The sequence below is a fragment of the Miniopterus schreibersii genome (genome assembly GCF_964146895.1).
Source record: "Miniopterus schreibersii genome assembly, chromosome: 8".
Classification (NCBI taxonomy): Eukaryota; Metazoa; Chordata; class Mammalia; order Chiroptera; family Miniopteridae; genus Miniopterus; species Miniopterus schreibersii.
In genome coordinates this window covers 23696389-23723450 of record NC_138109.1, presented here as the reverse complement: position 1 = coordinate 23723450, position 27062 = coordinate 23696389, and the positions used below count along the sequence as shown (strand labels likewise).

Sequence of the window (27062 nt, the reverse complement as noted above, 5' to 3'; positions counted from 1 at the left end):
GCCTCAGCCCTGAGCCTGAGCCTGAGCCTGAGCCTCTGCGGAGGAGACAGCTCATGAGTAGGTGTGGGTGCCAGTGTCACCAGCACACCACAAAGAGCGTGGACTCAGTACCGCTCAGTTCACTTTGAAGGAAAAACCACTCAGGACCACGACCTGGCCTCGAGGCTGGGGGAGCAGGAGGACCTGTAGGGGACAAAGCAATCCTGTGCTCCCTGGCCACATGAGAGGGGCCCAGGTCCCTGCCTGGCAGAGGGGCGGCCTCCTTCAAAAATAACACATGCAGCCCGGCCGGGCGTGGCTCAGCGGTTGAGCATCGACCTAGGATCCAGGCGATCGGGGTTCGATTCCCAGTCAGGGCACGTGCCCAGGTTGTGGGCTCGATCAATGACTCATCATTGATGTTTCTATCTCTCTCTCTCCCTCTCCTTTCCTCTCTGAAATCAATAAAGATATATTTTTTTAAAAATAGTAAAAAAATAACACATCTACCCCCCTTCTCAAGATCGACCAGCGCACACGGCACCTATGCTTCTTTGAATCTCTACATACTGAGAACCTAAATCTGAAGTCTTTGGGGAAATTCTGGTTCCCATTAAAAAGAAAGGCTCCTTTCCTAGTTTTTCAACTATCAGATCCATGTAAGGTGCTCACCTGGAGGAGAGCCAAGGATGGACAGTTCAGGTGACCGACTGGCTGCACACAGGCACGCCTGGCGCTAGACACTTTCCATCCACCAGGACATAAAGAGCACCACAGACAAAGCGTGTCTCTCGTTCTGCATTATTTATTTCTTAAGTTAGAGTTTACATCGAGTCCAGCCAGAATATAAGGGGCACACAGCTGTGCCTATTGTTACATCACGTAAAGAAAATAGATTTCCATCTTGCCTTTCACCTGCGTACGCCGTCCTGGAGGAAGTCCCTCAAGCAAAGCTGTCTGGATGTGAGAGGGTTTTAGAGGCAGCTTCCCCAAGAGGCTGTTCTTTTTTGAGCGACCCCTTGATACAAGGAGCACTTCCCAGCCCCAGGAGAGAAGCCCAGCCAGAGGGCGGGGATCTCAAATCGTGCTTCAGAGAGACACAGACTTCCTGCCATTCATATGACACCAAACTGACCGTCCCCCTGGACAGTGAGTACCAGCCACAGTTGGCACTGAGTCCCCGCAGCGCAGGGCAGTGCCGAGGCCTCGTTTCTGGTTTCACTGTTCTTGGCAGCAAGCCCTCAGGTCACCAGCACCAAGCGTTATAAGCATTAGCTAAAATTACCCTCCGTACGCACCGAGTGCGTGCGGCATGCTCTTGAGAACGGTCTAGGCCTCCTTGGGCAAGCGAGAGCCACACACTCGAATCCACAATGACTCGACGTAGGTGCAGAAATGAGGTGCCTGTTGGACACTGCAGCAGCCCCGTCGGTCACCGCTCCTGTCCAGACTTCCTGCTCCATCTGAGGCTGGGGGACTGAAAAGGTGAGTGCCAACACCAAGCAGCACGCCGTGTAGGAGTCTATGCACATGATGGGACATGCAAGTCAGAGTCTTCCAAATGTCTTTCCCCCATAATAAAATATCCTTAATAAAAACATAATTTAAAGGAAGTGTCAAAAGCCGAGTGTAAAATCAAAGCCGTAAACTTCCAAAGTCTGAAGGCTGTCTTGAAGAATCACCCTGCTTAAAAAAAAAAAATTAGTAATTATATGGTGTATGTATGTTAAAGTAGAAAAGTCAGACTTTAGAGTCAGCTGCTGTGGTAAACTATGTCTGTTTCTCATTGAAGACCAGTAAGAGCCTAAAACAATTAAAAACTGTAATTGTATAAATGTATAATTATATATAAATGTATAATTCCTATAGAATCACACATTTTTAAGATCTTACATGAACATCAATATCTGCCCCAATACAAGCATTCTTTCAGAGCCTCCAGCCTCCTAACAGTGCCACTGACAGTGAGTTTTTCACTGAGGGAGGCAGTTAGAAATGCTATATAACTGACCAAATACCTACCCTTCACCATTAGTTTCCTTTCTCTTTGTGGCAATTTCTCGAACTACCAACAAGCCTCTAGCACACCACCAGGTGGAGAGCACTGATCAGTCCATCAGGGCTACTTGCTCCCGGGCGAGAGTAAGCACCCCCGCCCCCTCCCTGCTTCAGGTTATCACAGGCCAGGTGGCTAATCACGCACGGCAGAGAGAACAGCCGGGGGCCACTCGACCAGATCTGCGAGGTACAGAGGCACACTGGTGGGTGAGGGCAAGGTGTGCAGGAGCCAGGGAGGCCACCTGCCTGTGCCTTGGGCAAGAGCTCATCTTACCTGTGATGGGACACCCCCCAATATGGGACCACACCACACGCCTGGCTCTCCTTTCAGACCCCACAGATTCCTAACTGATACCCTAGCCCCCTCTGATACCCTCAGCAGCAGACTACATTTTTGCTCAGTTATCTTAGTAGAACTTTATACGCTTCATGGTAGTCCCCACAGCTCCCCTACTTTATATACTTACAAGTCATGGCACTAAAAAGACAAACATTCAAAGTATATTCAATAATTGTTTGGATTTTAAGGGATTTCCAGAATAAACAGCAAAGCATAAAAGGGTCACATGTATCAATTTTAAAGCACTTCCTGATGAAGGCGTAAGGCTCTGCAAAAATGACAAATACCTGTCACCTCCTTCAAGATCTCAAAGTCTACGTATACATGAAATACCAAAGGGCTAAGAATCCAGTTCTCCGAGATTTGGTCAGATTGGCACCTGAATGTAGCAATCAGTAAGGAGACAACTGCCCAGTGACTGGTGTCCCCCACTGGGGTCCCCACTGGGGTCCCCAGAGCAGGGTGGGTAGCTGCATGTACTTGGAGCAGAGCAGGGTGGTAACTGCATGTACTCGGAGGGATTTCACCCATTTGATGCCCACGCTGACTGTACCATTTTCATTCTCTGGCAGATAAAAATTTTAACACTACAGTCATGATATTCTTACAATTCTAGTGTTATCACCAATACAAAACCAAACAAAAAACCTAAAGCTTAAAAATAGCACGTACATTACCATCAGTCATGATTTATTGATGGAAACTTCAATTCAGTGATCTCGGAGTCAGGGGAGCTGCTTCCGCTTCTGTCACTGTAGGTGTCCCTGTAGAATTCAGACAGTTTACTCATCATCTCCCACCAGAAACTTGCTTAACTTCCCTGTTTTTGTAGCTACCATGCCCATTAGAACACTTGTCTACACACAGCAAAATCAGACTCTTGACTGCCTTACATATTTCGCATAAAGCTGTAGAGCTTCTTCTAGTCACAGAAGGTACACACTCAAATTATACTTCAGTCATGATACCCAACCGGCCAACTCAGGGTAACTAAACTGGTTCCGGGTTAAGGTGCACAGGGGCGTGAAACCACCTGCTGTGGCTAACACCCTGGGAAAACCACAGTTCCCCTTGAATCATAGGGGTTCTACTTAGAAATGTAATCCTGGAACCCCGATGCTGCAAAGGGGGACCTGACCCCAATGCCGGGGAAGGTCAAGGGTGACACAGAAGCAGCCTGAGAAAACCAGGGAAGGAGAGGTCACCTGCATGCCCCTGTGAGGAGCCCCAGCCAGGCTTCTGGGCTCCTGGACTCTGCTTATCACTAATGGGATGGTGGCTGCTGCCCTGAATCAGTGACCACCTGAAGGACTAGAGAAGCGGGATGTCACCTGGGCGAGAGCCTGCAGCCTTTCTGGAGGTAATGCGGGAGCCTCCCCACAGAGGCGAGGAGGAGCCCAAAGTACGGTGGGGATGGCTTGATAGGTCTGGACAGGAACTCAGGGTGGTACTGAACGCCGACAAAAAAGGGGTGATCTGGGACAGAAAAACACAAGAGAAAAAATCTTATTACATGTTTCCCATCTGCACAGATCCTGCAACTATTTGAAACAACTTCTTGATTGGAACCTGGGTAAAAGGAAGCACAAGGTGTGGGAGCTGATGCCCTCTCCCCCGCACACTGTCACCCTCCCGGTGAAGGGACCTCCTTTCCAGATTCCTTTCCCTGGCTCCCTGGACGTCTGAGGGATTGAGTCATGCAGGTCACATTAGATTAGAAGGGGACTCAAGTGCCAAGTCCACCCTCTCACTCTGAAGGAGGAGGTGAGGCCAGAGGTGAAGCGGCTGTGGGTGGAAGGCACAGGGCCCCAGGCACCTCCTTCACCAGGACCCCTCCCCTCATAAGACAGTGCTGGTCCTAATTCTTTTAGGTCAAGGGCAGCAACTAATGTTTTTATCTTTTCCCACATGCCAAGGAAATCTTACTAAGTTTTCCATTAAATACAACAGCCCGAGGAATCACCTTCCAACTCCACGATTTCCATTCTCTCTCCTCCAACATCCTGGCCAACAAACTTCAAGCCCTGCTCCTCCAGACACTTTTTCAAGACTGGATTCACCTGTTGGAGAATGAACGATAGTTTCTCGGCTTACTGTTCCCAAAGTAACAGAAAAGAGAAAAATTTTAAAGTCACAAAGCTCAAGTCCTCGCCTCAAATCTGTGGCGGTGCCTCTCTTCCAAGTAATCTGGATCTCCGTAGAGTTTCCCTGGCAACAAAAAAAAAACAACACCCATGCTGATGAAAAGGATTCTGATTTCACACACACACAAAGCCTACTAGCAACCACGCCGTGCTTCCCACTTCACTTTCTACCACCTACACAGCAGGCCTTTAGGAGATTATTTCGGTGACCCCCCTGCCTACCTCAGCCACCTGCTCTAGCAGCACAGTTTAGACTGAGTCTTGGGCTTGGGCTCTTTTCGACCACAAACTAAAACAGAAACACTTTCATCACCACCCTCCAACACGTGAACGTTAAGGTATGCAGCACTTTCCTGCTGGAAACTGCCTTGGAAAACCAATCAGGATGCACCAAACGTCCAAAGCCCTGATAGCGAAGTTGTAAGAGCTAAACAGGTGACTGTCAGGGTCAGCACTGTGTGGTTAAATCACAGCTGTCAAGGCTCCTCAGCCCCTGGTGGCCGCCAGGTGAGATCCCCAAACCCACAGCACATTAGAGATGGGAGGATTGAAGGATCACCTACTCAGGTGACTCAAACTATGCTGCTGCCGAATCCCCAAACAGGCACAGAGCTGCCTCTGCTAATATGTAGACAGAATTTTCCCAGTGGGTAAGAAAATTAAATCTTATTTTTCTTAAGTATTTTCCTCTCCAAATTTTCCCTGAATCTTTACCACCTGCTAGTACAGTATGTTCAGAATTAAATCTATTTAGGTTGAACCTTATGAAACTTCCGTTTTTGTGGGACAAAAATTTCCAACATTAGTATGGTTCAACCTCATAGTGTATGAAAGGAAGAGATTACAATGGATTTCACCTAACTGCCTCATTCCGGTGACTCATCCATACCCCAGGTCCCCTGGATCCCCGACTGCACTGCTTGTGACCGTCCTAAGACCCATACTGCAGCTTTGCCTGTTTCAATGCATCCTAAAAGTGCATGACTGGGAAGGGAAAAGAACTTCTAAAGCAAGAAAGAACCAAAAATGCCAGAGCCCAGCACCACCCCACAATGCGTGTCCTGGAGGTGCTGAGCCGGGGCCGGGCCAGTCGGGGGCAGCTCTTACTCATGACGGAATTCTTGGTCTGGAACAGGGTTCTCCTCTTGCCCAGCCGCATGGTTCCGCCCATCTGCCCAGGATTGTGCTCTGGCATGTCTATGACCTGGAGATGTTGAAAAGCAAACAGGCACTCCAATCTCTGCTGCCGTTACACAGACTGCCGGGCTGAATGAAATGAGCCTGAGAAGAGGCTCTAATTCCCCAGCCTTTCCATGCAGGAGACGCTTGTCACAGGGGAAAACGCCCCCCAGTATTGAAACCTTCACTGGGTGGGGGCTGAATCCTCCAGCCTGCCCTCAGGAGCGACAGAACCAGGCACAGCTGCACCCTCCCTGGCGGTTCCTGCCCCCAGCACTGTGGGTCCCAAGTGCTGCTGGGCTGTAGCAGTTCTCACCAGGACTAACACAGCCGCAAGCACACCACACGGGACACGTTACCACACGCGCCCCTCCACCGGACCGAGGAGCTGCTCCGAGGAAGGGGATACTCATCTGGGGTTCACCGACCCGACAGCTCGGTGACCGTCTACGGACGGAACGGAGCGGCGAGCCCCCCGCCCTGGCAGTGCTCTGCGCGCCATCTGACCTCTCTGTGCCTCCACCCCCACCACCTTCCCAAACCTTTGTCTTCCTCCTCCCGAGGTCTTAGTGTTAGCAAAGTTCAATTTCAGGTCAACAAACATAAACTGATGCTATTGAAGGGCCTTGAGGTCAAGAGCTTTGTCCATCTTGTTGAACAGTGTCCTCAGTGTCAAGAACAGGCCTGCCGCCCCCCGGCGGGGGATTCGAAGACAAGTAAGGCACTGTCCTCGCCCATGGGCCACATTCCTCTGGTGGGAGATATGACATGAGGTATGCCGGTCTCAAAGGGCTTTGGTTACCATTAAACAAATCAGTACTATACTCCAGAAGCGCTTTAATGATATGCCCATCTCCCAGGGTTGTTGGAAATTACAGTCGTGAGTATGTGAAAGTTTATTTCTGTATTGTTATTCTCATATACAGATTTTTCCACACAAACAACTGTAAACCTACTTCTGCCACCCTGTACAAAGCAGTGAACACTGCCCACCTAGCATATAATCAGGGCCCACCAGTGTTTGATATCAGTGTTATTGTAAAGTGCTCCCAGGAGCTAAGGGGAGCGGGAATGGAGAATTACTATAATCAGGATCCCCCTTAGTTAGCTAGGGTGGTACCTGTCCTTAAAACTTTTTGTGGCAAAATGGAAGAGTAGTGAGAAATCACACAATGAAAGAAAATTCTTCCTGTCTGCAGGTGAGAAAGTGTAGGACCCCACCCTTCTAAGCCCTGGTGAGATTCAAATACTGGACTCACCACAGGATGACTGGTATTGGGGTTAAACTCTGTAGAATTGGCATCTGAAAAATCAAAATATTTGTGTTATGAAAATAATTACAGGCAAATCTGATTATTGAAAAGTTTCATTCCTAAGCTCTAAATCACAATTTCCATCTTCAGTTTAGTCATTCAGTGATTAGAACAAAATCTAGGGACAACATTTTAAAGTTATAAAATACACACACAGACGCATTTTTTCCATTAAATTTGTAACTCCCTGGGAGGGGATCAAAGCTATACAAAATGGGGGCATGGGAACCAGTGACATAACCTAATAATCTTTATTTAGATAACGCATCCTTATGATTGTCTGTATATTATAATCTCAACTTTTTTTCACTTTTCATTTCAAACTGTCTCTCTCCAAGATGGGCAAGTGCTACTCCTTTCATCCTCACCATCTTATACAATGCCCTACTCAACTGTCTCACTCAATAGCTAAATCAGAAATTAGCTGATTTCAAAACCCAAATAATCCTTCTTTACTGAATGTACCATCTAATTATAAGCAAAACCACTAAAGACTAAAGGGAAGCCCACCAAGCTCCTGACACTTTGTGTCTGCTCTTTCTACCTGAATATGCTGGGCATCATCCCCCTGCTAGGCCTAAACCAGGACCAGTTCTCAGCGGAAGGAAAGCTTATCACCAGGTCGCTCATGAACCTGGGAGGCCAAGTGGCAGGAGGTGATGGCTATGAAAGGGTCGACGGCGCCCAGGGGCCAGCTCTGGGGTAGTGGGTGGTAAGACAGTACTGCCAGCTCAGAAGCCAGAACTAAGGGCACGCTGCCTACAAAAGTGAGCCACCATCCCCACAGTGTTACTGTGAAGCAACCTCTCGGAAGAAATGTGAACTGAGCCAGCCTGTTAACAGTGAGCTGGCCACAGAAGAATCACGTGTACTCTGTGAAGCCAGACCACTCGTACCTTCCTTCGGGGTTGCTTTATTTTTCTTAGAACTCGTACTGTCTTTCGGAAAATCTAGTATCTGTCAGCTGGGCTACAGAGAACCAAGGGGTTGTGGCAGACTCTTCCAACGGTAGAGTGAATGCCATTATTACCCTTTTACAGAAGTAACAGAGGCCCAGAAAGGCTAAGGAATTTGCCTAGAATCACCCATAATAAGTGATAAAGTCAGAATTTGAGCCCTGGCCTGAACAGCTCCACAGCCCAAGTTCATAAAAACTGCACAGCCTCACGCAGGCCAGAGTTTTCTCACTGGACACCAGCTCAGGGCCGGTGGCCACAGTGGCACCGTGTGAGGATCTCCAGAGCAGGAAATGCAGGGGCAGAGAGCTTGCTCAGCTGTGCTCCCTTCTTCCTGGGGTTTCGCTTGGAGGAGCCACACTTTCCCTCAATAGATGTCCCCATTAATGCACCCAAGAGGTACTGAGAGACCAGGCCAACTCCCAGTAACCCAGTAGGCACCAGGTTTCATGCCCTCCAGGAACATTTAAGCAAGAATTTAACAAGTTTTTAAGTAGACACTTACCTTGCCATCCCAGCACGTTTCTTGAAAATTCAACCACTGCCAACTGCATACCTAGGCACACGCCTTGCAGGTGGGAGAGAAACACAAATGAGGCTCCGTGGAAAAGGCGGCATTCCCACATTTCCCACCAGCCCGCCTGGGGTTGTGTGTCCTGCATGTTCAAGAATCCCAACCACAAACTCTCCTAACTTCCCGCTATAAGCAAGCACCCCTGCTATGCTGTATCAGATTTCAAAACTGGATCTAAGTGTATGTAAAGACTCCAGGGTTTGGAAGTTATTCAATTCCAATATTCTACTGAGTACTTTAAAAAGTCAAGTTTTCCTACCCCTCATTAAGTTCCCATTTACAACTGGTCAAGTTGAAAATTACTAAAATTTACAGCACGAGGAAGCATCCAAATCACTTTGCTCAATTATAGTCAACTGGTGCTTCAAGTGAGGACAGAAAACAGTCTCTGTGTCTTGCCTAGAGCCACTGTTCAGTAAATAAACAAGATTTCCTAACTGACATTTCATTCTTTGAAAATTCCACATCTACATGCAACTCACAAGTTGAAACTTTTCATTTTAAAGGAGGGTTTGAATTTCTCCCAAAAAGAACCAAAAAGGCTTTGACTTGAGTTGCTATCTGGAGAGATGGCACCTGTTTGGCTCCGGTGATCCTGCCTGGCACCTTCCTGTGTTCCTTCCTACTTCTTACCCAAAAAAGGCTTCTTCTGTTTCCGAGCCCAGGAGATAGCTTGGATTTTTCCTTCCGTCCCTCGAACACCAAATCCCCCCGGAACCAGCACTCCACTGTACAAGAGAGCACACCACAGGCAACCCCCTTTTCACCAGTCCAGCTCGCAATAACCACCCAAGGAGCCATTTCCAAGGCACGGAAGCCGTGAAGTTACTCCACGTACTTTGCTACTGGACTATGTCTGTGATTTTAGGGCCACCAACAAGCTGAATGGAAACACGATGAACTTAGAAAACACATACAAAACCATGGACTTTTCTTAAAAAATACATAACAAAGTGCTCCTAACAAGGTAAAAAAAGATGGCATACAAAACTGTAATACTGTTACACGCAGTATTTGTCCCAGGCACAGTCTCTTTCCTAATTTTTAATCTGCATTAATACAAACGCAATTTTTTTTACCCCTTGGCTTACTGTGCTCCCCCAGGTGGGAAGGGGGCCTTTCCCGGTCAGCTCAGAGTGCCACACTGACCGAGGGTCACAACCACAGCAGCATGGCGCCATAACATGCAATTCTCCCAGTGAACTAGAAATTCTTGCTAATGTTTTGAAATTATAAATAGCAGCTGCTGGAAACAAACTACTCATGAGACTCTACTAACAGATACTTATCAAATCTTCTGGATAAAAATCTTTAAGCCTCATCAACAGATCATAGAGCAAACAATACCAATAAAACTGAAACAAGTTCTCTTCAGCTCCAACTACACTGATGAGCTGCATTTTAAATCACCCAGTAGGCAGTCTTTTCAATAATTAAAAGACATTTAAGCAAGCAGATTTACTGCCAGCTCATGAAGCACAGCATTTTGCCCAATAAAACAACCACAAGGCCCCTGAAAACCGAAGGCAGAGCTCCTACTCACTGAGCGCTGCAGAGCTTCTGCCAGGCTTCGTGGTAGCGCACGGGCTCCTCCTGCAAGGTGCTTGGCTCCAAGTCTGTGGAATCAATGTACTGGGAGCGGGCGGGAGAAAAGCAGCAGGCTCGTGACTCCAGAACTGCGATCTTTCATAATTTCTAAACAATATCACCAATGCCCCATCTTTCTCAATTTTAAAGTGGTTTTAAAATGATACTCTTAATAGATTTAAACCTAGTAATAATTTAAAATAAACTTTAAAATCCTTCTATTTCAAAACACAAGCATTTCCTTCAAAATCATTTAACTCCCAAACCCATCCCTAGCCGCTTGAAGCTCCATCTGATTAGGACCCACTGAAGCAGCCTCTAAAGAGCTCTCTCGCTGTTCTATCCCCCCCACCGTCCACCTTCCACCCAAACTGCTTCTCATCTTTTCAACTTTACTGAAGTATCATTTACATACAATAAAATACAAGCACCAGATTTTCCCTAGGTCTCAAGTGGACAAGGGGCCATTTTAAGTGTCACACGAAGGTGTGATCCCCTCACCTTGATCCAGATATAAAAAATTACTGTCATCCCCAAAAGTTCCCTTTGCCCCCCCACCCCTGCAAACAACTTCCTATCTGCTTTCTATCACCACAGGTTTTGCATCTTCTAGAACTTCATATAACTGGAGCCATACAACAGGTAGCCTGTTGTATCTGGCTTCTTTTGTTCGGCATGTTTTTGAGATTCATCCATGTTACTGTGTATATCACAGTATGTTCCTTTTTATTGCTGATCAGCTTTCCATCGCAGGAACAGACGACAACATGTCTATCCACTGACTTGTTCTGGACATTTGGGTTGTTTCCAGATTTTGGATATTATAAATAATTGGTCCATTTGTATAAAAATATTTTTTGTGGAAATGTTTTCGTTTTCGAGTAAATATCTGGGAGTGGAACTGCTGGGTCACATAGTAAGTGGACATTGAACTTGGCAGGAAACCGCCAGACTGTTTTCTAAAGTGGCCGCACCACTTTACATTCCCACCAGCAAGGATGAGTGCCACATCCTCAACAACACTGAGCCGCTCTGGCGGGTCTCTCACTGTGATTTCACTTGCATTTACTTCCTTGACAATTAAAGAAAGGTGTTGAGCATCCTTTCACAAATATCATGTCCATCTTTTATGAAAGTGTCTGTTCAAACCCTTTACCTAACACTGTTTAATTTAGATTGTTCATCTGCCTGTTTCTTCCTGCACGGACCTCCCTGAACATGGAGGCAAGATCCAGGCGGGGCCCAGCCGACGAGATTCATGACCAGGCTCTCATCGGCCTGTCTCCTGACATCCTCCAATTCCCACTTTTCCATCCATTGAGTTCCAACTATTTCCTATCTCCAGGCCCTTGGATATGTACTACCTTCTGTCGGGAATGCCCTTCCCTTCTTACCATCTTCCCAAACCCACCCAGGTGTCGCTCCTTGAGGAAGTCTACCTTCCTCATACATCTACAAAGGTGGGATCACCAGTCTTCTGTGTGCTTCTATCACACCTGAGAGACCTCCCTGACTTTCTAGACACCTGTCACCTCTATCATCTAACACATAATAGGCACAGACTACTTCCAAGTGGATAAAACAAATGAATGATCCGAAGAACTAGCAAAAAATAAGCCATCAGGGCAGTGTAGGGAGATCCCATAATTCTTAAAAATGTGTAATAGGTCATTCTACAGGAATCTGTTCACCAGCACAAAGCAAATGAAATAATCACACTGGAAACACCTGGAGAAATAGGAGGCAAACCCCAATGTCGATGGTAAGGGAACCTCCTCCAGCTGGGGAGCTCCAATGCTGGGGGAAATGTATATAAGGGACAGGGGAAGTTTTCCAGAAGAGCTAGCACACATAGTACTTCCTCTGTGCCAGGCACAGTACCAAGCACTATATGAACTGAATTCTTATAATTACCCTATGAGGAAGATACAATAATTACCCCTTTTGAAAGGTGAGGAAACTAAGGCACAAAGAGGGTTAAGTAATTTGCCAGGGTCATACATCTTCTAAGCGATGGAGCCAGAATCTGAGCCCTGGCTGTGTGGCTCTGGAATCCATGCAACTCAACGCGCCGCTGCCTCGAGGAGACAGGCAGGGGCCATGCCCTGACACTCCACCCGCCCAGCTTCTGCCCACCACGTCACAGAGCAGAACACATAACTACTATTTACCGGGCATGTTCCAAGCACTGACTCAGCCACTGGACACATATTTCAGAGAAACCTCCAGCCCCACGTGGTAGATATTAACATTCCCACTTCACAGAGTACCAGCAATTGAGCAAAGTGCCTCTGGTCAGCCAGGGCTCCCCCATCCCCTTAGGGCAATTTTCCTTGGTCACTTGATATTGAGATCCAAGTATTCACTGCCCCTCAGTTTCTACTCTGACCATCTCTCTCCTTATTTCCTGAAAATGCTCTACTGTTCTCTCAAATCCAAGAGCCTGCCATGAATCTTTTTAGTCCTAAAAATAAAATGAGCTCCAAAAATAAACAGCAGAAATACAGCACCTATGGGACTACAGATAGCCTCCCTGTTCAAGCCTTGGCTACACCTGCGCCAGCCTCCTCACCTTGATTTCCAACTTGTGGTTGATGGCCAGCGCGGAATGCTCCAGGGCCTTAATGACAGAGGCGTATGAGTCTGAGAACTTGGTGTACTTGCCCACAAGGGCAATAGAGCAGGTCTCCAGCAAGCGATCGTATCTATCAATCAGAGGTCAAGAAACAACAAATTACTTAGGAGGTACATACAACCAGAGATCTAAATTCCTTTTTAAAAAAGGGAAGAAAAACAAGTCTGGGAAAAATGTACTGGGAACAGCTATTATCTAAGTTCTATATACCAAACAGTAAAGAGGAGACAATTTTCAGATCAACGTGGCAGGCTTTTTAAGAAAATAGGATTTTAGAAGCGGTTACGAAGAGGGCTTCAAAATCTCACACATACTGTTTTACAAAAAATTAAAATCCCAAAGGGCAAAAAAATTGACAGTTTGCAAGGATTAATGTGATGAAGGAAATAGTCAAATACATTATTGGACACCCACACAATAGTCCATATTCATGAAAAAGTCCCATTATAAAGTTTAATCAGTAACAGAGCAAAAACATTTATAATACTTTATGAAAAAAGATCCTAAAACTGTGTGCCATTTTTGTAGGTACATGAAGATACACATGTAAATGGACAAAGACTGAAGGGAAAATATCACAGCAGTGGAATGAGTGATTTCCCTTCCCAAATGCTTCCTAATATCGTCATTTCAGTTCTGCACCTACAATAAGACACACCCAGCGCTCTGAGCACTGCGTGAAGATGTCTGATGCGAAGTGTGAGCACCACACAGCTTCAGGAGGAAAGGAGAGTGGGGACAGTCCTGCAACTGGTGAGTTCTGGCAGTGGTAGTACGAGACGACTGACATCCTTGCTGATCCTATTCTGGTGTAGGGTGAGTGGCACGTTCTCAAACACAGCTCAGGTGCTTGGGATGCCACCCAGGATTGCTCCAGTATGGCCAGACATCAGTGTGGGCGCAGTGAGCTAGCCCACTGTCACTAGAATGCCTGTTGATTTTCTAGTCGACAGGAGACAAGGGTGTCAGTGTGTAATCTGAACTTACTTGTGACCTGGGCCAACTCTACCAAGGCTTCCTCATTCATGATGCAACTTCATGAAAGCTAAGAGCCTTTCTTAATGCCCCTTACCATTTGTAACCTTTTCTACCACAAGTTGATAGCACAAGTAAGAGTTAAATTCCCCGAGCTCCTACAAAAAAAGAGAAATAAGGCTAGAACTCCCAGCTCCTTATAACGAAGCAAACCTGTCCGCCATCTCTTTCCACTTCATCAGCATTCTTCGTGGCTGCCTCTCAATGGGAAGGTCAAGTCTTCGAAGAAAATAATCTACAACTCCCTGCTCCTCTAATAACAAGGGGACTCGGTAGATGGATGAGACATCGTGGACACAGATCACCTGTTTAAAAAGCAGCAAAGGTCATTTAATGAAAACAAACAAAAACTAACTGGGCTGACAGCCTCCTACTAGCTATATGACCTTGAGAAAATAACTAAATTTGAAAACAGGAAAAAAAAGGCAATTTTCTAGAAAGATATAAATTACCAAAGCCAATTAACTCAAGAACAATTTTAAAATAGTGGCTAATCTCTTATGAACATGGCTACAAAATTTTTTTTTTTTTTTTTTAAATCACACACCAAACTACAAATGTAGTTTTGGAAAAAAAATAATTATGTCCAAGTAGGATTTGTCCCCAGAACAGTGGTTCTCAAATTTGGCTATGGAATCACTTGAGAGAGCTTTTAAAAATCCATAAGCCCGCTGCACCCCACACCATCTCTGTACTTTTTAAAGCTGAGTTTGAGAACCACATTAGGAAATTTAACAGTGGAATTCACTACATGAACAGATTACAGAAGAGGAAAAATACCTCAGTGGATTCAGGTTTAATAAAAATTCAAAACCTATCCATAATAAAAATTCTTGGTCAATTAGGAATTTTAGGGAAAATATATAAAACTCAGAGCAAACATCATTTAGTTTGCTACTTAATTAATATTAATTCAAAAGTCAGGAACAAGGCAAAACTGACTACTATCACTACTTCTATTCAGTGATGTACTAGAGATATTAGCTATTACAGTTAGATAAGAAAAAATACATATGAATTGAAATATAAAGAAACAATTGTCACTAACTGTACATAATATTGTTTAATCCATTAAAAAACAAGAGAATTTACAGGTAAACAAACAGAAATAACAGAATTTTAGTAATGTTAGCTTGGCTTGAGATCAATGGGCAGAAGTCAGCAGGGTTTCCTATACATGGGTCATATCTAATCAGAAAATATAATTTTTAAAAATATGCCATTCATATAGTAAGTTATAAATACCTATAACCAAATCTAAAATCTTTACAAAAATAAACAAATCTTAAAAGCTCCTTTAGAAAGAAAATTATATAATATTATTGAAGGCTAGTCCTGTTAACAAATGGAGCTAGAACTGGATAAGTTACTATATATAAAAGTTAACTCACAATGGATCCTAGACCTAAACATAAACCTAAAATTGTAAAATATTTATAAGAAAACATAGAAGAAAATCTTTATGACCTTGGTTAAATAGAATGCTTAGATATGATACCAACAGTACAACCTATAAAGAAAAAAAATGGATAAAATGGAGCTCATCAAAATGTAAAAGCTTTTGTGCTCCAAAAGATACCATTAAGAAAATACAAAGATAAGCCACAGACTGGGAGAAAAAAATGTGCAAATCATATCTGATAGAAGACTTACATTCAGAATATATAAAGAACTCATAACAATAAGATAAGCACCACAATTTTAAAAACAGGCCTAAGATTTGAAATTCAAATTTAAATATAGAAATATAGAAATATTTGTGACATTTTTTAAGTGAATAATTTTAATGATCACCTATTCTATTACAAAATTGAATTACCTTCAATTGCTAGGATAGAAATATCTAAAATAACTGAAGACATGCAGAAACATTTTTCTCAATCTGTTGAGATCTTGCTTCCAGCTGTGTCCTCTGTTTTGGCTCAAATAAACCCATAAAAATTTCCTACAGGTTTGGACATTCTTACGTCAACAAACATAGCCACTTCAAAATGGAGCTGCCATCCCAGAGGAACTGCCTTGCATGTCTTACTCCTCAAATCTTTAGGATGTTTAAACTGAGCAAAATAACCTTTGGACTGGGCCAAACCAACATAGTGTTCCAAACAATTGTTTGCAAAGCTAACAGGAAAACACTCATTCTGACTACCGGACTGAAAATTAAAGGCATTGTTTAAAATTAGCACCACCATGCATAGCTAAAGAATAACTTAGCTTATTTGCAGCTATAGAAATTCTTTCTTGGACTTACTAACATCAACAGGAATTCCTTCCTTCTATTCATGTAATTATTCTCTTTTTCTTTCTCATAGAAATCACTTGCTTTCAAGCTCTAATTGGAACACTGTTTGGGTTTCTACCTGAATCGGTACTGTCCAAATAGCAAAAAAACAAATTAATAATAATTGAAGTGCATGATAAACAGGCTGTTGATAACAATGAAATTATTCTGATGTTACACGTATTTGTTATGAGTCCCTCTGGCAGGGCTCCCAGCTCCCAGCTCAGGAATCATACCCAGAAACACTGATCTCAGGCCCCAGGCTACCCTCACTCCCTGAAGCTTGAGCCATCGCAGAGATGGAGATGGCAGCTGCTCCGTAATGGTGAAAGGTTTCCCTCTTAATCTATTCCCTTCAATGCCAGGCAATGACTTTAATACTTTTATATTCAAGTCTATACTCCTGGTAGTTTTGTAAATGGATTTCTCTTATTTTAACCCTGCTGCTTCATTCTCCTCTCTCTAGGCCAGCTGGGTTCCCCTGCTCAGTCTCCTGAACCTCAAATAACCTAGTAGCAAAATAAAGCATCCATAACGCATCATAAAATCCTTCAAGTCCATAAAAACTCTCCTTCAGGCAAACCTGACCAAAGCCACAGTCTCAGTTTATCACCACTAGAATTTCCATACCATGCACCACATTTAGATATATTACAGTTCCAAAATTTTGAATTTCCTGTACCATAGGTAGCCTCTAATAGCACAGTTAACAAAAAAGACTAAAATATGTTTAGAGCCTACATCACCTTAGGCACCAGGAACATAAAGCTGAATAAGGTGAACCGTGCCCCCAGGAAGCTCAAAATCTAGAAGAGGAAGCCCACAGACGCACATAAAGGGGCAGTTTAACGGGCTCGCCACCAGTACCTGTGAGCCCAGAGAGGATCAGCCCAAGGTCCCAGGGTAAGGAGGTTTGGCAGGTAAAGCCGCTCAGACAGTACTGTGTCCTAGCTGGCCCCAAAGGAAGAAAATGAACAGGAGGACTGGGAGGCCAAGAGAGGGGGGGGAGACCCATTCAGCACGGCTGCAGCAAACAGTACAAGAAGAGGGGAGAGAAGCAGGAGAGGTAAAGCACAGTGGGGAACCATGAGGTAATGGGGGCACAGAGCCAACGGGTTCAGTTCTTCTAGGGAACAGTCTAAGGTCTCAAATCCTGAACTAATAACAAGCCTTATGAAACTGGTTAAGAGATTTCAAAATAATCAGACGCAAAAAGTGATTCATGTGAAGAAGAATTTCTACTCACTTGTTCAGGCTCAACATGGCAGAACATGGATATTTTCTCCTTCACTGATGTGTCAAGAGGATTTGAGCACCTGCACACAACCTGGCAGTAAAGAAAGCAAGATGTTTAGACAGAGGGGATTACAAAGCTGCGCTTTTCTCCAGACTGACATTAAAACGAAATCACACTGTTAAGCTAACTCCTAGCACAAGGTATGTATACTATAATAATATTACCTGTTTGCAAAACTGAAATCCCAAAATCCCAAACTGGAAAAAGAGACGAGATTACTGAACTACAAGAGCCAAATGGGGTTTCCTCAACCAATGTTCTTGGTTAAGAGGGAAGAGAGAATAAACGACTGGCTAAGAGGAGAAATAAGACATGACCACGTACATGCCAGGCAGGTAAGGAAAACTTTGTAAACTACAGCCCCAGTTCAAAGAACTAGACCCTTTTCCCCGCCATCAACTAAAAGCATGCCAAGAAAATCAAGGGCTTGTGTGCCACAGAGGAGAGAGAATACCACACGATCATGCTGAAATCAGGTAATCAGGAAATCTTACCAGGTCTGGGGAAAGCCCAAGGCCTCTGAGTTCCCGAACACTATTCTGGGTGGGTTTAGTCTTCTGTTCTCCTGTTGAACTTGGCTATTTTACAAAAGGGGAAAAAAGTTAATTTCTCTATGACAAAAATTTTCAAGTATGACTTTTCTCTGAACCTCTTTTTTAATGGGGAAATAGATTATTTGATCATTTACCTAATTTAGTTTTTATTTTTGTAAAAGTTACACATCACATATTTTAGAGTCAAATAGCTATACAAAATTTATCCTAAAGACCAGTGGTACCAAAGCCTAGAGACAGCCACTCTTTTACTCTTTAACTAGTCCTTCGAGTATGCTTTATTGCTACTTCTTGACGTTTAGTTTGAGGCATTTTTTATTGATTTCCCTGTTAGATACTACACACGCACCCATCCTGTGCCTGTAGCCCCCACCTCATGACCCCTCTTCAGTGTTTATGACTTTTATTGAAGGTAGTTAAGTACTCTCCACTGTTAAACCATGTGCCACTTTTCTTTTCTGGTTCAAATGTTTGTTTTTCTTGGTTGGTTTTTTGTTTTGTAGGTATACTTAGTTTTCTATCCACTAAATGATCTTTACTCCCCTCTCTCACTTAACAGATACATTTGTTGGGTATAGAATTCTAAGTTGAAAATCATTTTCCCAAATGTTTTCCACTGGATCTTTTCAGAAAGTATGATTATAATTTAAAATTCATAAAGAAGTTTTTATTTTCTGCCTTCTGCAGCTCAAATATTTAAAACAGAAAAGGAGTGAAAATCATCCTTTTCTCCCACTTCTCCATCCCCACGAAGAAAAGTTTTCAAAGACTTACCTGAGGAACTAGACTGACGTGAATATTACAAAAGTTCTCTCTTTTGACCTTGAATTGGAACTGGCGGAAGGCCTCAATAAAGGGCATGCTTTCTATATCTCCCACTGTTCCACCGAGCTGGAGGAGCAAAGTTGTTTTAGAGGTTAAGCACTAAACCTTCCTCCTGTGGTTTAGTTTCCTGACAGCTATACTCTGTCATCTCAATTCCATGATCAGCAGCAGCGCAATATGGACTCTTTGGGCCCATATCATGTCAATTAACAGTAATTAGACATTTCTTTGTGCCGGAAGATTACTTTTTTTGATGGGCTTACCATTCCCCAAGGTTATCATGGATCTTTCCACATCATTTTAAGAAAAAGGTCAGGTGAAAGATGTACTAGGAATTTTATTTGTAGGAGAGTCATAAAGCAACAAAACCTAAATCTTATCTGCTTAGTTAGCCACAAATAACTTCTGTATTAAAAAGCATCAGTTATAAACAAGCTGCTGGACTTCCGAGTCTCCTATTTTGCAGGAACACTGAGATCCAGCAGCCAGGATCAGCCAAGCAATACAGAAACTGAAACCAAAGGAGGCTTACTCATTCAGAGACAAAAATGTGCCACAGTCCATACCACATGAACATATAAATGCTGAAAAAGGAGAATTGCTCACACAAAGTATCACTTTTGACGGCAGAGGACCGTTACTGTGCCCTCACCTACCACATCACAGGAAGGTCAATGGCTTCGCTGTTGATTGCTAAGGAGGTCAATGTGTACACTTGGCCACCTACCCATGTATTATGCAGTTTAGAAAAGACTCATACACACCTCAATAACACACACTTGAGGTTCTAGGCCGTCTTCATCCACAGGTATTAATGCCTGTCTCATTACCCACTCCTGGATTGCATCTGTGATATGAGGGACAACTGAGGAGAAAAAAAGTATGTGACTCATACTTTTCCATCGGCATCAATGAGGCAGATACATGCAAGGTAACAACAAATGGCTTCACTCTCTGCCTTCAGAAAGGCAAAGGGGTCACAAAAATATTTTTGATACCACTTTTAAATGGCCTTAAAAAAAATCTTTGGGCTCCACTCCCTGCAGCCTCCTTTCCAGATTTCCAAGTTGTGGTTGGAAACCCTACAAGAGAGTAGAGTTGAGAGTGGCATCCTGACCCATATCAGAGCTCTTGCCCCCCAAGCCAGTCTACCCTGGCTGTACAACCACATGGCAGACCACATGGCCACCCTGCTGCTTACAGCTGAAGGTGGACATGTCACACCTGGGTGCTTTCCAGGAACAAGAGAAAGCAGCACCCTGTTGCATTATGTTTCCAGATTCCCAAAGGGGAGACAATCCACTGCAGACAGTACCGTGCAGCAGAGTGGTTAGGAGCACAACATCTGGGCTCAGAATGTCTGGATTCAGGTCTCAGTTCCACCACTCATTGGGGTGGATCTTTGGGCAAATTACTTAACTATTCTTAAACTCAGTGTCCCTATCTATGAACTGGAGGTAACGGCTTCTACTTCATAAAGCTGTGGAAATTTTATGAGACAGCACTGGTAAAATGCTACGCAGAGTGCCTAGCATGGCAGTGCTCAATAAATGCCAGCTATTGCTACACATTTAAAACTCATAGTTGTCAGGCTCTGATGGCAAATTCCTAAGGGACAGAGATTACTATTTAGCTTGCTATGTATAGAGCCAGCAGTGCTTCAAGCATAAGGATATTCAGTATCTATTCCACACCCAGCAGCCAAAGTGATCTTTTAAAAATGCAAATCAGAGTTTACCACTCCCTGAGTGTATGCTCTGAGCAAAAGCCAAACTCCAGGCTGTGGCCCAGGAGGCCCCATATGACCTAGCTGCAGTCCACCTCACCACCTCTCTGATCATCTCCCAGAGTCACTGTGCTCAGTCTTAACGGCTCGCCCACACTGCACATGCCATGCGTGCCCTCCTCCTTCCACTCCTCCCATGGCTGGCCCCTCGGCTCACACATCCTGTCCTTGAGGCTTTCCCTGAGCACCTGTCCAACTGGCTCTCCCCACCACTTTCTCAATCTCTCTTCACTCCTCTTCTGTCACAGCTCCTATCAGACATCTCACTCCATCTGTTTGTACCCTCCACAGGAGCAATGGCCTCTGTGATCTTGTACATCAAGTATTCCCAGCACCAGGGAGGTCTGACTACAGAATGTTGAGCATTCACAACATATTTGATGAATGAATGAATGAATAGTTCAATCCACTGAAGCCTAGAACAACAAACCGTATAATCAAGATCATTCTAATTCCACATTGATCCCTTTGTGTGTGTCAGGAACTCAAGAGAAACACTGTACTGACTTAGCTCTTTTAATCCCCCTAACATCCTGGAGAGGTGGATACTGTTATTATCTTCATTTTACAGAAAAGGAAACCAAATCTCAGAGGGGTTAAGTAATCTATCCATGTTCATAAAGCTGGTGAGTGGCAGAGCTAAGGTATAAACATGACCAATTAGCCTAGAATCTGGTCTAGGGCTGCTCATTGTCAGCGGGACTTTCGGCTTTTGGTCCAGTAAAGTCTAATGTCAAAAGCAGATTTATTCTCATAAGTCAGATGAAAGCCACTTTTCAGTAGCCCCCAAAATCTGGACTTATGCCATTACACCAGACCAGTGGTTTTCTAACCCCACCTTTTTCTAACTGGCACTTTTCTCAAATGAACGCTATGCAAACCCCCCAAGAGAGCAAACAGATACAAGTGAAACCGGGCTGGTGATAACCAAGGAGGACCCAGAGACCCACTTCTCAGGCTCCCCTGGCCCATCTGCACTGACGACTAGCCTAAAACCAATGGACACAGTGGATGTTCTTTTCCCCATCACTGCCTAGACACAGACACCACACACACCCACACACACAGTCTGGCTTACTGCCCTAAGCTAGTTGCCTTCATCACTTCACACTTATCACTGTATAAAGACAGCTCTCTGGACTCAAATCACACCACCAAACTGAGAGCTTCAATGCTGTCCACAGAGCAGCGATGGCTTCTTCAAGCTATTTTTTTAGTCAACTGAAGGAATATTTCAATAACAATACAAAAAAGAAATTCAACTGGTTAAGATTTTTAAACTTTGAAAGTAAATCCAGTATTACCTTGGACGGTTTTCCCCAAGTAGTCACCTTTGCGTTCCTTGTTAATGACATACTGGTATATCTTTCCAGTGGTCAGATTATTGTCCTTGGTGAGGCGGATGTCAAGGAAACGCTCATAGTTACCCAGGTCAAGGTCAACTTCTCCACCATCATCCAGCACAAAAACCTCACCTGCAGTAAACAGTGAAAATGTTTAGAGTAAGTGAAAAATACACATGCCACAGCACAACTTGCATGCCAAAATATAAACACTCAACTCAAACAAAGTCTGCATTACCTATCCACGAAGCAAAGAAATTTAATCTGGATAACTAAACAGGACACAAATGAAAAATCACCAACAATTCTCCAAAAGGTAACTTCACACTCCAGTCTGTCAACAAACTCAATCTGAATCAGAAAGAGTTCTAAAATAGCATGGAGTGGAAGGAAATTACAGCCCAAAGGGCTGCGGATATATGGGACTTTACAGTTAGTATGGCATCTGATTTTTTCAACAAACTCTACTACTTGAGCAGAGCAAGGTTTGAAATGTGATAAAAACATGATTTGATTCAAAGTTTAAACAAGACATATATATTAGTCATGTGGATTCTAAAGGCCAGCTTCTGGGTTACACTTTAATCCTAAACAAAGTTGCGAAACTGAAAGTTTAACATTCATTCCTTGAAACGTCATTCTAGAAATTTTGCCCAGAATGGGTCACAAATAGGAAAGGAAAAAATGTCTTATTTTCCCCCTCAGAGAGAACTCATCCTCTGCTCAGGAATTCTGTACGAAATACTGCTCCAGTATGTCCATGTTTTCCTGTTGCTATTTTGCACATAAAGATTTTTGCCCTGGTGAAACTCACCCTTATAGATTTTTTACCTCAACATTAGAAAGTAGGAGTATGAAACCAGAATTAAAAAACTTAAGAAGTATGTTTTAACAGTACACCTATCCCCGATTTTAAGCAATTAATTTTAGATAATTCGGACACAGTCACGTATCACACAGTTGATGGGTACTCTCCTACCCTCCCTGAACAGTTTCAACTTTTTGCTCACCTCAAAAGATGCTTGGTTTATATTATCCTAACTCTGTTAACAAAACAGAAACTCCAGCTTACATATCACCCAACTCCAGCACTTATCTGTTACCTAAATCCCTACAAAGTAGTCCAAACTTTAGCCTGTTTGAACACCTCCATCAAAGGAACTCACAACTTCTAGAATCAGTTACCTCTGTCTTGGAAGGCACTTGCTATTATAAAGATATTTCTCGTATCAGTGAAAAGTCTATTTCCTTATCATCTTTCCACGCATCCTATTTCTAAAGCCTGGGGCCAGAAAAAATAAATATAACCCCTCTTCTAAAATATTTGAAGAAAAGTTATGTCACCAGATTACCTTTTTTCAACAGAAGTGACAAATTTTCACTCAGCCACCAAAAAGGTAATTTCTATTATTTCTGTTACAGAAACCTCTAAAGTCTAATCACTACATTACATATTAAGATTTCTGCTTCCTCTCTGTCCAGGTGAGAAAAGCATCATTCTGCTACTCTAAGGACCTTTTTAGAAAGCAAGAAATGGGAGTTATGTTATGCAAAATACACACAGTTTCCAAGGGCTGACTGACATGCTCTTCCATGCACTACACAATTATTTTTTAAAAAGAAAGAAAAATGAACTTTGCTTACCATGCTCATAAGGAGAGAATGTTCCTGCATCAATGTTAATATACGGGTCAATTTTAATTGAAGTTACATGTAAACCACATGACTTCAGGATTGTGCCCACACTGCTGGCAATGATTCCTTTTCCAATTCCTGATATAACACCACCAGTAACCAGAATGTACTTCATTTTACTTTTTGACCTGGGAGAAGGAAAAATTACAGATTAAATATATATCAACAAATCAAACTTTAGGGTTCAAGTACCAGCTCTGCCACTTACTAGCTATAACCCTCTTGGAGCCTTGGTTTCCCTGACTGTCACAACTTCAGAAAGTTGTTTTGTGGGCTTTTGGATCACTGAATGGCTTCAGTCAAATATGAGTTGCAAAACAACTGCTAACCAAATAATGTACCTTTTTTAAAAAAAAGCTTTGACAACAAACCTGAGAGTCAACCTTAAAAAAAAAAAAATGTTTTAAGCTATTGATAGAACACTATGCCTCAAATGTTGGCTGACATCAGCACCAGATAATAGAATTTCACCAGGCAGGTACCTCATTATTTTCCCTACATGGGGAAAACAATTTCACCCTTGGATGAGCACTCTGATTTCCCATAAAAGAAATAGTGTCTTTGGCTAAACTACAATGTAGCACCAAGAACACAGCTCTCTAGGTTATAGAAGGCAGAATAAAAGAACTTCGATATTTAAAAGAAGTTGCGGTTAAACCTAAAAATCTTTTAATTAAAGGTGGCTCCCTTCTACAGTTTAATAACTTACTTCTTGTCATCAATCTCTCCCAGGTATGGCCTGAAGAGTTTCATATATTGGAGGAATAGGACAGCAGATAATAAACCAGTGTGAAGCATATAATGGGCAGAGGGCTCAAAGAGAGGGCAGATTAGATTAAATTCAAAGAGCCAGACAGTTGTGGCAGTGTCTGGAAGAAACAGACTTGACGAGAGATAAAAGGGATGGATAGATAAAAGAACAGCAGAAGCAAGGGGTAGGTAAAAAAACAGCACAGACAAGAAGTAGAGGAGACAGCAACAGGCTCACCAGGGAGAATTTATCACTGGCCCACAGCTTCAAAGGCCCAGAAACATCATTTGGTCAACAAACCTAAATATGATCAAAACGGAAAACACAATCACCAAGGAGAAGAAGAGAATGCTTGCTTTGGCAAGGCCAGGTCCCTCTCTGGGAACATTTTATGTGAAGCCAAATTATAATAAAAATAAGCTCAAAAAAGGAACAAGGAAGCAGTTCTGCTTAAAACATTCCCCTACTCAGCTCCTCCCCAAAGCAAGAACGAACACTTGGCAAGGAGGTAAGAATGCTCAGAATGTCTTCTCCCTGACAGGAAGACACTGTGACCGTGTCTATCCTCTGTTGCAGCATTTCCAAAAGCATGCTTCTTGGTTTCTACAAAATACACATGGGGTTCCCCAAAAGGGTTTTAGAGACAGATAGTTAAGAGAAATGCTGGAATGTCAGTTAAACAGTCAATTGATTTCTTCAATGCAAGACCTCTGGGAGCCTTTAATAAGGTAACATTCAGTGTGACCTCCAAAAAGGAGTATACAGTATGCAGTTTCCCCAAACTTGTTTGACCCCAAGTCCCTAACATTTGGGGGAAGCACTTCTCTGACTGTTCCCTTACAGTTGAACGGTTCCTCACTGACACACGAATATCAGACTTGGCTATATTTTAGATATGTCCTAGCCAGGCATATCCTGGAGACTATGCCTGGTCTTACTAAATTTTGGATATTCCTAGAAATTCCTCAGCCACTCTGAGTGGGTTACAGAGTGAGAAGACTCATCTCATCTATTTACATTTTAATTGCCCCAATTTTACTCTAAAAGGGTAACACCTCTCTTTAGGGGTGATTCTTGCAGTCTCCCACAGTGCCTGGCAATAAATATTCAATGTACTCAAAGACCAGATGGGGGCTGACAGGACTCCCACATTCCTGGACTACTCGCTACTGTAAGTATGTATGTAGGTGCTACAGTGCCAGACACTCTGGGGACCACAATTAATCAGATTTGGGCCCATACCTCAAGCTGCTGGCAGTCCAGTTAGAGACAAAACATTTACAAAGAAATGAGTAATCCAGTGATGGTGAGAGGAGAGACAACACGTGAAGGGTATAAAGGGGGAAGGAGAGCAGAAAGCTTTCGGTGACAACATCAGGGCAAAGGACCACGACGCATCTAGAAGATAAGAGACACCTAAGGGGAGAGGACCCAGTCTGCTCCTGCTCTGTTGACCCAGACTTGCAAGGGGCCTCGAAGGACGGAATGCAGGACTAAAGCATGGGAAGGGGAACAGAGTGAACGGGAAGGTGAAGGCTATCCACAGAAAACAGTGGTAGGGCCAAAACAAGACAGGGCGAAATAAGCTGGAAGTGTAGGCAAGGGGCCCAGTTATATGGAAACCTGAATGTCCAATATGAACTTTATTCTCAAGGTGATGGAGATATCGCAAGGTTTTCAAGCACAGAAGTAACAAAAATCAAGATGCATCTGAGGAATTCAACAAAGATGGGGGGGGGGGAGCTTCTTCTTGTTGTTGTTGTTAAATGTTGTGAGGTCCAGATCCATCTCCACCACTTACGTACTGAGACCTGTCAAGTCACTGAGGCTGCCTGAAGCCCGAACCCTTACATCTGTAAAATGGGGGTGACCGTTTCCACATCGCTGGCTCGTCACAGGACCGCTGAGGATTCAGAATGATGAGTGTGGACGGAAATGCGCCACGCAGACGCGGGGGACTTAACTTCAACATGCAACATCTGCACCCCCGGCGGCCGGGAGGGAGGCGGCCGGCGACGGGCTGAAGGGGGCACCTCGGGGAGGATGTCAGGCCCCGCGAGCTCCGAGGCCTCTTCCGCCCCGGGAGTCGGGGCGCGCCGCCCAGGCCAGGCCGCGGAACCCATCCCGCCGCGACAAGCCGGTCTCGGACCCTGAACCCTCTCCCCGTGAGGGGTCGGCTGTGCCTTGAGGCCGGTGGGACGTGGCCCGGGCAGTCCCAATAGAGCGGCATCCACGGGCTCCCGCGCTCTACGGCCCGCTCCGTCCACACGCGTCCCCGGCCTCCCGCGGCGAGGCCTCACGACCCGGACCCCGCAGCCTTTCCCGCTGCCCCACGCCCACCGCGGCCCGTCTCCCCGGCGGCGCCCGGCCACGCGGCCCTGGGCGCGGGAGCCGGCTCCCAGCCGGCCTGGCCGCCCGCCCCACTCCCGTTAGGCACGCAACCCATTGGGCAGGCCGGCTGCCCACGTCCCCCCTGATTGGTGGGAGCGCTGCCCGTCACCCGGCGGTGGGGGTGTCCCGCGCGGGGCTCAGCTCGCGCCGCCGATTTCTGCACCGGAGAACAGCTCCCCCGGGATCTCTGGTGTCAGCCTACCTGAGGCCGCTTCAGATCCTCCAGTCGGCTAAGGAGCGAGGAGGGAGGCGAGCGCGCTGAGCCCTGGGCAGCCAGTGAAGCAGCCCGGCCGCATGCGCCCGGCAGTCTTTCACGGAGGCGGGCCCTAGGCGGTGCGC

General features: G+C 44.5%; 1 protein-coding gene across 7 annotated transcripts; it reads right to left on the bottom strand.

The window, feature by feature from the left end:
* Positions 1 to 768: 768 nt before the first annotated feature.
* Positions 769 to 27062, bottom strand: CTPS1 (CTP synthase 1). Of its 7 annotated transcripts, none has more exons than XM_081143651.1 (20): positions 26926 to 27050; positions 24570 to 24632; positions 23531 to 23709; positions 21848 to 22018; positions 19522 to 19622; positions 18707 to 18823; positions 17873 to 17956; positions 17328 to 17408; positions 13954 to 14105; positions 12703 to 12835; positions 10087 to 10175; positions 9177 to 9271; positions 8475 to 8537; positions 6960 to 7003; positions 5629 to 5725; positions 4530 to 4585; positions 4341 to 4437; positions 3709 to 3853; positions 3050 to 3141; positions 769 to 1662 (listed from the first exon to the last, which is right to left on the bottom strand). In XM_081143651.1, exons 3-19 carry the CDS (start codon positions 23694 to 23696, stop codon positions 3057 to 3059), a joined length of 1776 nt encoding a protein of 591 aa, XP_080999777.1. In that variant the 5' UTR covers positions 23697 to 23709; positions 24570 to 24632; positions 26926 to 27050; the 3' UTR covers positions 769 to 1662; positions 3050 to 3056. The 7 variants fall into 7 exon arrangements, with proteins under 7 accessions (XP_080999777.1, XP_080999780.1, XP_080999779.1 ...); XM_081143654.1 differs by having other exon boundaries at positions 769 to 1665; positions 26926 to 27012; XM_081143653.1 differs by lacking the exon at positions 24570 to 24632 and having other exon boundaries at positions 769 to 1665; positions 26926 to 27062.